Source organism: Erinaceus europaeus, chromosome 15 (genome assembly GCF_950295315.1).
Source record: "Erinaceus europaeus chromosome 15, mEriEur2.1, whole genome shotgun sequence".
Taxonomy (NCBI): Eukaryota; Metazoa; Chordata; class Mammalia; order Eulipotyphla; family Erinaceidae; genus Erinaceus; species Erinaceus europaeus.
Genome location: NC_080176.1, coordinates 23,967,100 through 23,977,730, shown reverse-complemented (window position 1 = coordinate 23,977,730; position 10,631 = coordinate 23,967,100). Strand labels below are relative to the sequence as shown.

Here is a 10,631-nt window from a genome sequence, read left to right as displayed (position 1 = left end):
GACAGATGGGGGCACCAGGACCTTGGGGCTCCAAGACCACAGAGGTCTAGGTGTCCTCTGTCCTGGTTCTATCCAGGCAGAGCAACGACGCGAGCTTCGGTCGCCTCGCAGATGGCCTCCAGGAAATGCAGGTAGACAACCCAGAGTGCCCTGGACTCTGCTCACCTCCGCTCCGCCCGCAGAAGCCGAGGCCCCGCCCATAGAAGCCGAGGCCCCGCCCACCGCCGCTCCCTCTCGGCCCCGCTCTCCTGCGCGCCCCGCCCACCTACACCTCGCCCACCGGCCGCCTCGAAGACATGGCCCCGCCCACCCCGCCCGGTCAACCACGCTGAGGCCCTCTTCGGGTTGCCACGCCCACAAAGACTCCAGCCACGCCCACTACCTCCTCAAGGGCCCCGCCCTCCGCAGGTGGGGCGCCCCACCCCCCGGGCCCGCCCGCGGCCGCCTCAGGTGGGGCCGCCCCGCCCTCCCGCCCTCCAGCGTGCGCGTCCAGCGGCGTCTTCTCAGCTTTTCGCAGTCGGCGGCCACCCCGGCGCTGCGAGTTTTGACATTTGGGAGGCAGCCGGGCGGGCTCCCCCAGACCGACGGCTGTGGCGGCGGCTGCCCCGCCAGGGTCCCTAGCCGCTGCCCCGCACTCCCGCCGCCGCCTGGGAAGGGCGGCCACGAGGCCCCGCGCTCGGCGTCCCGGCGGCCGCAGCCATGTCGCGGGGGCCGGAGGAGGTCAGCAGGCTCACGGAGAGCACCTACCGGGTGAGCGAACGCGCCCGCGGCGGCCGGGGCTGGGGCTTCGGGGCCGGGGCTCAGGGGTCGGGGGACGCCGGGGTTCGGGGGTCTAGGGTGTCGGGGCTCAGGGGTCGGGATTCAGGGGTCGCGGGCGTCGGGGTTCAGGGGTTGGGGAGTGTTTGTGTTCCGGTGTCCGGGAGTGTCTGAGTTCAGGGGTCGCGGGCGTCGGGGTCCAGGGGTCGCGGGCGTCGGCGTTCAGGGGTCGCGGGCGTCGGGGTTCAGGGGTCGCGGGCGTCGGGGTCCAGGGGTCGCGGGCGTCGGGGTTCAGGGGTCGCGGGCGTCGGGGTTCAGGGGTCGCGGGCATCGGAGTTCGGAATTGCGGGGCGTGGGGGCTGGGATTTGACGCCCAGGGGCCGCCGGGATTCGGAACTCGATGTCGGGGGCCCCGAGGTTCGAAGGGTTCAGGGCCCGCCGGGGGTCTCTGGGTTCGAGGCCAGAGGCTGCGGAGTAGCGGCCCCCATTTGGGGTGTCGGGCTCGGGACGCGGTAGCCACCTCCCCGCCGACTCCTCGGGGTGGGGCTCAAGGGGGTGCGCCCCCCCAGCCGCCCGGGAGCACCCGCAGCCCCGACCGCAGGGAGCGGCGCCGGGGCCTCGATGGGGGTTAGGGCCCGGGTCTGAGTGACAGCAGATACCGGTTCAGCCATCGATTGTGAACAGCGCACAAAACGACTTTGTTTTAATTTGGCCAGGGCTCACGGAACCCGACAGCTCGAAATGCATTTGGTGCCTTTGCTTTTTTCTTTTTTTCTTTGCCTACAGTTCGGTCCTTTGAATAGGCTTTTTTTTTAGGTTTCTAAAATTTTGCTTTTCTCTGTTGACAAGGTCTGAGCGAATTCCTGAAATCACTGAAGGTCCCTGGCTTCTGTTGTAGAAGAATGTTTTTTGGTTTTTTTTAACATTTATTTATGAGCCTTTGAAGTTTATCCGGATCGACTGCTTAGATGAATACGCAACGTGGCAACTGTGCGGGACGCAGTTGATGCAGCTTTGGGAGCGGGGGTGGGGGGTCTCTGAACAGCTGTGACCCCCGCTTGGGCGTTGACTTAGCAACCCTGGAAGCCCCAGAGCTTTGAATGTGTAGTCCCTGTCTTTGCGTGGAGATTGTCGGTACTGAAATGATCCAGGAGATCATTTGCAGGACGTCGACAAAGTGTGTAGATCGAACATTCTTGCTCTTAGATGCAGCTAAGCTATTTGGGGGGGCGGGGACAGCTCGTGGAGAACTGTGCGTAATGCAGGAATCCGAGGCAGAACCTAAGCCCCCCCACCCCCCCATCCCCGCACAGAAACACGTGAGCACAGAGCCCTGCCGCTCCTCCCAGATCAGAGCCGCACATGTTTCCCGTGGAGATGAAATGCCAGCTTGAGCAAGCAAGCAGTCAGACGCTCAGAAGTAAGTCTCGGCTCCTCTTCCCACTCGATTTATTTTCTTCTTCTGACTTTAACTTTTAGTGATGACTCAGTGGAGGGCCTGTACTCGGGAGAATCACAGACCCACAAACGCCAACCACTTTGGCATGTCACCTTACTCAAAGAACTGCGGCAGTAGGGGTGGCAGATTTCATTTTCTTTTGGTTATAAGATTTCTAGACATAAGGCAGCGTAAAGTATTCATATATTTTGAAAGATGCTGGAGATCAGAAGCCAGCGTCTAAGTACTTTCCATCCCCAGGTGCCTCACAGCCAGGCAGCTAGCAGAAAGATCTCCATGCTTCTGATGCAGTAGACTCCAGGTTCAATCCCGGGCACCGCCATCAGCCAGAGTTGAGCAGGGCTCTGGGAAAAGAAGGAAAAGGCAGGCAGGCACATACCCTATACCTGAACGCTCACAGGTGCTGGCTAGTTGTCTTGACTTTAATTACCATTTCCTTGTTTGGGGCTCACTTTTTTTTTTTCTTTTAATGTTGGAATAGAAATATCAGCTCCAGACAGGTTTGTACCTCATCTGCTAGCTTATGCTTTGACTATAAATGCACAGTGAGATTCTACATTCATGAGTCTGCTTGGGAAGCCCCCAGTCCTTTCACCACTTCCTCATTGGGTCCTTCTGAAAGCAGTTTAAGCTTCAGATGGTAGGAGTGGTCCCACAGATGGGACTAGTTTTTGTTTTTGGTTTTTTTTTTTTTAGATTTGTTACCTAGCAATCTACAATGTTTTTACTAATGGAAACACAGCCAGGTGCTTTTTCAAAAGCCACCTGCCAAGTGTTTTTTTTTTTTTTTTAACTTGCTAGGATGAACTTTAGATTATTTTTAAGTACTCAAATTTCTTCATCTTTGAAATAAAGGGATAAATTCTTTAGAGCAAATGAAGGATTACAAGGTAGTGTGATCCTGGGTAAACAGTATCAAATATCTTTAAATATTTATTTTCACATTTGCTGAGTTTTCTAAAATGTATACATAGACAAATGAGTGCTCCAGACCCATGCTAAGTCCTAGGAGGGTGTGTGTTTTATAGCTTCACAAACAAATGGCAGGATAATAAGCCCCAAATTGTCAACTTATGTTACTGTTGCTAATTAGAGTTAAGCCAGTCCCTCTCCCTCCCTCACTTAGCCTATAGTCTGTCCATGATTTACCCTCAGCTTCCTTGTGATTGTGCATAGTTTTCTGATGAGTAACATGCCTTAGTGGTATGAGGAAGAAGAAAAATTTTTAAAAATATATTTGAAACACCTCCAATTAAGAGTAACCACAACCTTCCTAGAAGTTAGAACTGTTAAGTCTTGGGAAGTTGAAGGGCCAGTGTGACGTCATACAAAACGTCATGCCCACTAAGGCAGCAGTGGAGGGAAAATGCCACTTACAGAAGGGGGTGGGCAAAATAGCTCACTGAAGTAGAGCCACCCAGATTTGACCTGTCCTCACTGCATTGGAGGAAGCTACCTGCCACCTCTTATTTAATCTGAAAACGTTGGCCCAGCAGTGTAGCCCCGACAACAACAGCAAAGATAATTTAATGTCATCTTCTCTGAGAGGCCTCCTCAGACAGCTCTCTTTAAAAACACTAGCAAGCACACCATTCTTCACCCAACTCCATCCAGTACTACTTAACTTCCACCACCTGCCCCCACTCAGGATACAGTTAATATGTGTGTTACCCTTATCTCCTCAATGGAATGATTTTGAGTTCCATGAGGAAAGGAGTATTGTTCTGTCGCATTTAGAGCAAGCAGTTCTTGACATGCAGTTTTTATTTGTATTTATTGAACAAATTAATGTTTATTTTGTTTAGATAGGACAGAGATAAATTGAGAAGTGGGGACAGAGAGAGATACCTGAGCACTGCTTCACTGCTTGCAAAGTTAACCCTCCTGCAGGTGGGGGCCAGGGGCTTGAACTCTGGTCCTTGTGTATGGTAACGTGTGCACTCAACCATGCATACCACTGCCCCGTCCCTCCACCTCCTCCTCCTCCTCCTCCTCCTCCTTCTCCTCCTCCTCCTCCTCCTCCTCCCCCTCCTCCTTCTCCTTCTCCTTCTCCTTCTTCTTCTTCTGTTTGCCCTTCTTCCGTAGCCAGTCAACAGTGTCAGGTTGAGCCTGATGTAAAGTTTCGAGACCTCCTTTGAATCTGGAGAGGTGGCAGTCGTTGACTATGTGGGTCATAGTCTATCTGTGCCCCGTCCCTTATTTAATTAAGCACCTAGCCTGTGCTGAGTGCCCCCCTTCTTATTTCTTAAAAGATTTTATTGGGGAGTCGGGCTGTAGCGCAGCGGGTTAAGCGCAGGTGGCGCAAAGCACAAGGACCGGCATAAGGATCCCGGTTCCAACCCCGGTTCCCCACCTGCAGGGGAGTCGCTTCACAGGCGGTGAAGCAGGTCTGCAGGTGTCTGTCTTTCTCTCCTCCTCTCTGTCTTCCCCTCCTCTCTCCATTTCTCTCTGTCCTATCCAACAACGACAACAACAATAATAACTACAACAATAAAAAAAAAAAAAGATTTTATTGATTCATTATGAGAGAGAACTAGACATCATTAGACCAGAGACAGTTTAGGACCTGATGCTGTCAGGTCCAACTCTCGCCACTTCATCTCTCGGCCACCACCCCATTCTTTTTCTAAGTGTCTCATTGAAGCAAACATTGGATTACAGATTCTTGGTCACCAACAAGAAACAGACTCGGCCTGGAAGTGAACAGAGCCCATGTGCCATTTACCGTGTCAACCTCTGTCCCTCTTTTATTTTATGCATTATTTCTAGTGGTTAACAAATTTGAACAAATAATTTTCAAAATGTAGTGATTAAAAATGTCACCAGAGTTTTTTGTCATTCTGTTAACTTGTTGTCACTGACATTTTGAACAAGTCTTGTTATTTTTGGAAAACAAGACGCTGAATTTTTGTTGGTAAAGCAAGGAATACCAAGTTTTGTTAGTTTGGTGCTTTTTGTTTTCTCTATGTGGATTTCATTGAGAAATGTATGAGTGGGGTCGGGTGGTGGTGTGCCTGGTTGAGCGCACATGCTACAATGTTCAGGGACCTGGGTTTGAGCCTCCAGTCCCCACCTGCAGGGGGAAAGCTTTTCGAGTGGTGAAGAGTGTTGCAGGTATCTCTCTCCCTCTCTGTTTCCCCTTCCTCTCAATTTCTGGTCTGTATGCAGCAAATAAAGATGACAATCTTTTAAAATAAAATGAATAAAAGAGAGATGTGTGTGTAAAAGGCCCTGCCTGGCTGGTTTCCAGGACAGACTGGCTGTATCCCCATTTGATACCATCATCTGTTCCCATAACACTTTCTTCAGGCATGCTGACGATAAGCTGGGATTTTTGAAAACCCAGACAACTTGCTCCTGATGACTAAAGACTGGAACAGTAAGAACCAGGTGCCAGGTAGCAGCTGGAGGGATTGCCAGGTATCAAATATTAAACTGAACAGCCTGGCATTGTAACTTCTTGTCTGGTAAAATGGAAATACAACATCGGATAATGGGTGCCTTTCTCTGTCATCACACTTTTTTTCTTGACTGGAAGGTCTTGGAATGATAACATTATTGCCTGCAGACAGCAGTGGGCCTCCCTGAGAAGCCTGGGAAGCGGGGGCTGTGAGGACAAGAGTCAGGTTGCTTCTGAGTTTGTTTTTGTGACATTATTTTGATACTGAGCATGATTTCTTGTTTTCCACTCGTACTGTAGTGAGCCCCAGGCAGACCCGAGAGAAGAGGAACTGCAGTTCGTCTACTGTTTCCCTCAGCATTCTGTGTAGCTGTTTACTTGGCAGTTCACAAGAAGTATTATAGAGCCGAAACGCCTTGCTTTGCTTGTTGACACCTTGCAAATGTATATATAAAGCTCACTGCTCCTGGACTGTCTCATTCAGATCAGGAAATAAGGCAGGACTGGGGCTTCCCTCAGTGCCATGCCGCTCCCGTGTGATGCTGGGGCTTGAACTTGGGTCATGCGCTTAGCAAGGCACATGTCCTCACCACCTCTTGGTCCCTGCAAATAGATGTTTCATTCCAGAGACTTTTATGGTCCCATATCTGCATGTAGAAAGGTATACTTAGGTGTATACATCTCACTAATTTGTCACCAACTAAATATACCTGTGTAACTAGCACCCAGAACAAGAAAACACACACACACACACACACACACACACACAACACCCTACCTTTTCCAGTTGCTACACCCCATCCAGAGGGACCACTTACCCAACCCAGCACCAATAGTTTGGCCTAATGCTTCCTTCCATTTTTCTTCCTTCTTTCCCCTTTCCTTTCTTTCTTCCTCCCTTCCTCCTTCCCTTTCTTCCTTTCCTTTTCTCTTTTCTTTTCTTCCTTCCTTCCTTCCTTCCTTTCTCATTCTGAGATAGAGCCAGGATCACACACACATGTATCACCACAAGCCAACACCTGTCTCACATTTTTTCTATTGTGTGTGTGTGAGAGAGAGAGAGAGTACATGAATGAGATAGAGAAGCACTGTCCCACCTTTTGTGGTGCTCTTGCTCCTCTCATGTGATGCCACTTGAACCCAAAGCCTCACACCTGAGACAGATGCTCAGCTATTGAGTCACCTCCCTAGTCGAGTTTGACCTATTTTGTCTACATGCTTCCAGCCAGTCAATTCACTCATGTCATTAGATTAATTATAGTTTTTTTTTTGCACGTAGTAATTCTGTGTGAATATGTATAATAATTTCTGTCATCTTTTCTTGACCTTTTGGGTTGTTTCCAGATGTGTCTCTGTATTGTGACTATCGTTTGTTCATTTGTTGTTTTATTAGGGCACCGCTCAGCTCTGGCTTAGGGTATTGTTGAGGATTGAGCCTGGCCCATAAATAGTGCTGCTATGAGTATGTCTAGTGGGCGTAGGCCCTCATTTCTCTTAGAAGTGCCTTGTCCATTTTGTAAGACCTTCTAATATTTCACTTTGATAGAAACTGCCAAGCAGTTTTCTGAGTGGTTGAATCTGCGTTCCATTCCCACCATCAGTTGAGAGACCTCCAGTTGCTCAGCGTCCTCCCCTATTGTTATTTTCTTCCCTCTTTTTTAAAATTTATATTTACTGTATAGAGACCTAAATTGAGAGATGGGGGGAGATGGAGAGGGAGAGAGAGAGAGAGAGAGAGAGAGAGGAGAAACACCTGCAGCACTGCTTCACCTGTGAAGCTTCCCCGTGGAGACCACAGGCTTGAACACAGGTGGTCTTGCATTGTAATGTGTGCTTAACAGGTATGCCATTGCCTGGCTCCTGGTCTCTTCTTTCCTTGCAGTTTGGGCCATTCCAATGGGTGATTAAGAGCTAAGCAAACAAAAGTGTTGGCTGCAGACTTGCTGGTTGGCCCTTCTGCAGCCTCTGCAGAAATCTGACCTCTGCGGGGGCCACTTAGTGTCAGGAGACAGAAAAGGACTCAGAGGACATGAGACAGGCCGTGGCTGTGGTGTTCAGAAGAATAAAACAAATTGTACAAACTATTGTATTTACTGTCAAATGTAAAACATTAATTCCCCAATAAAGAAATTTTAAAACATTTTAAAAAGAACAAATTGAATTTGGTTAGACTCTAAAGTGGCCATAGCTGAACACATCCGAAGTCTGGTTGTACTGGAGATGTGGGGGCATTAGAGGTGCAGGGGGTTGGGGGCAGCAGAGTTGTGTTAACTAAGTTCTCTTACTAATCAGGTGTCAATGAAAGGGCCTTTTCCTTCTTATGTGACTTTGAAAAACACATCACCTGTACTGTTTCAGGGCCTCTAGACTTGTTTTCAGAAGCACTGCAGTGCTATAGAGTTGAATCAAGGTTTTAAGACCAGTGCTTTCTGGAGGAGATGTAGTTACATCTCATGATGTGTCTCCATGCTTGAGAACAAGTCCCTGAAAGTATACTTTTCAGCATTCCCACAATTATGCCTATTTTACTTGCTGTGTCTGTGTCACTTCTAACCTCAGAGACACTTGTAAACTGTATTTTCTTTTTTTAACTAAAGCACTTTAAGCTCTGGCTTATGGTAGTACCAGCCAGGGACTGAACCTGGGACCTCCAAACCTCAGGTAGGAAAGGTTGCTGGATAGCTACTGCTCTGCCTCCCTGGCCTTTAAGCTGCATTTTCTTTGACTCCAGTAAATGTGCAGAATGGTAGAGTAGTTCCTGAAGGTAAAAGCCCGAATCTAATAGCCCAGAGAAGGCTTGTCACTGTTACTTTCCAGCACATCCTGTCATGTCAGTCAATATTCTGTGCTGTATCATCTTGATGACTCCACAGTACTCCACTCTTCATAATTTATTGATCTCATTCTGTTACTGGATGTAAGATCATTGCCAATATTTTGCTTTTAAAGCAACTGCAGTGAACTTCATTGTAGGTAACTCTACACAAATCCATGTTTCCCTTAAGCTAAAGCCCCAGGTGGGATTGTAGGTCAAAGGCTATATACATTTTAGACATATTTGCTACAAATGCTATCATCTGTGAGATACACCTTTTCTGAGCTGCAGCCAATCAAATAGGTCTTTTAAAACCTTTATAGTCCATAGAGGTATTTTTCTCCAGATTGGTAAAACACAGATACCTATAGTATTTAGCAGTATATGAACACTGGCAAGGGAATCTTATATAAACACTGGCAAGGATTTCAAGACTGCCACTATTGGGTATGATTTCCAACATAAACTTTGTACTCGTAGATGTGCAGTGATAATTACAGCTCTTTTGAGGCCAAGTATTTTTGTTTTATATACCTCAGCCTTCACTTTGTACTGCATGTGCTAGACCTGAGTCTATCTGTCTGAGTTATTCTGTGGACAGTGCTCTGTTTAAGATTGCTGCCTCAAGGGAGTCTGGCAGTAGTGCAGCAGGTTAAGCACACATAGTGCTAAGTACAAGGGCTGGCGGAAGGATCCTGGTTTGAGCCCCCGGCTCCCCACCTGCAGGGGAGTCGCTTCACAGGCGGTGAAGCAGGTCTGTAGATGTCTTTCTTTCCCCCTCTGTCTTCCCCTTCTCTCTCCATTTCTCTCTGTTCTATCCAACAACGGCATCAATAACAACTACAACAACAATAAAAAGAACAATGAAGGGAGTCGGGCTGTAGTACAGCGGGCTAAGCGCAGGTGGCGCAAAGCACAAAGACCGGCATAAGAATCCCGGTTCGAACCCCGGCTCCCCACCTGCAGGGGAGTCGCTTCACAGGCGGTGAAGCAGGTCTGCAGGTGTCTGTCTTTCTCTCCTCCTCTCTGTCTTCCCCTCCCTCTGTCCATTTCTCTCTGTCCTATCCAACAACAACAACAACAACAACAATAATAACTACAACAATAAAAAACAAGGGCAACAAAAGGGAAAAAATAAATTAAATAAATATTTTTTAAAAAGAACAATAAAAAGGGCAACAAAAGGGAAAATAAATAAAATTTTAAAAAAAGATAGCTGCCTCAGATCTTTGTGTATATAGGTGAAATCTGTGTACATTAGATAAAAATGTTTTTGGTTTCTCTGATTTAAAAAAATCAAAAACATAACCAGCCTAGGGAGCAAAATAAAAGATCTCCCCTTAGAGATCTGACTGGCTGCTCACAGCCTTCAAGAGCTGTGAGTGTCTGAGAGGGAACAATGGTTGAAGATGCCCCTGGGTCTGAGGCTTAATGTGTGTCAACCCCTGAAGATTCTACAGAATCCCTAAACAGTAACAGTGCCTTCACCAGAAAGACTAAAGGTCATGGTGGTTAGCTTTAGGTACAGAGAGGGAGACTTTTTTTTAAAAGGTTTTATTTATTTATTAATGAGAAAGACAGGAGGAGAGAGAGAAAGAACCAAACATCACTCTGGTACATGTGCTGCCGGGGATCGAACTCAGGACCTCATGCTTGAGAGTCTGATGCCTTATCCACTGCGCCAGTTCTAAGCTGCCTTCAGGAATGGGTATATTTTCCGTATGTGGGTGGATCGGATTGCTTTTATAATATTTAAGCTAAAAGGAAACAAATATTTCCATATTCCATCTTAGGATTTTTAAAACTAAGCTAAAGTGTGCCGTTTTCTTTCTACCTCTGTTTTGCAGATTAATCATGCAAAGGCAATCATGACTTTTAAATCTTACTGTTTTCCTCTTTTAAAAAAGACCACATTGGGAGTCGGGCTGTAGCGCAGCGGGCTAAGCGCAGGAGGCGCAAAGCACAAGGACCGGCATAAGGATCCCGGTTCCAACCCCGGCTCCCCACCTGCAGGGGAGTTGCTTCACAGGCGGTGAAGCAGGTCTGCAGGTGTCTGTCTTTCTCTCCCCCTCTCTGTCTTCCCCTCCTCTCTCTGTTTCTCTCTGTCCTATCCAACAACGACAACAACAATAATAACTACAACAATAAAACAACAAGGGCAACAAAAGGGAATAAATAAAATAAATATTTAAAAAAAAAAA

General features: G+C 47.8%; 1 protein-coding gene across 5 annotated transcripts in view; it reads left to right on the top strand.

The window, feature by feature from the left end:
- Positions 1–443: 443 nt before the first annotated feature.
- The window catches only part of BAIAP2L1 (BAR/IMD domain containing adaptor protein 2 like 1), an 81,303-nt gene continuing 71,115 nt past the window's right edge, over positions 444–10,631 (top strand). For 3 of the 5 annotated variants that reach the window (XR_009545021.1, XR_009545022.1, XM_060173298.1), the window contains exon 1: positions 444–750. Coding sequence is in view for 2 of the 5 variants with exons in the window: in XM_060173298.1 (XP_060029281.1) it covers positions 700–750 (51 nt within the window). In the remaining 3 variants the exon portion in view is untranslated. Of the gene's footprint in view, positions 751–2,069; positions 2,177–10,631 lie in introns of all 5 variants that reach the window. The other 2 variants (XM_060173299.1, XM_007537572.3) reach the window with 2 other exon arrangements.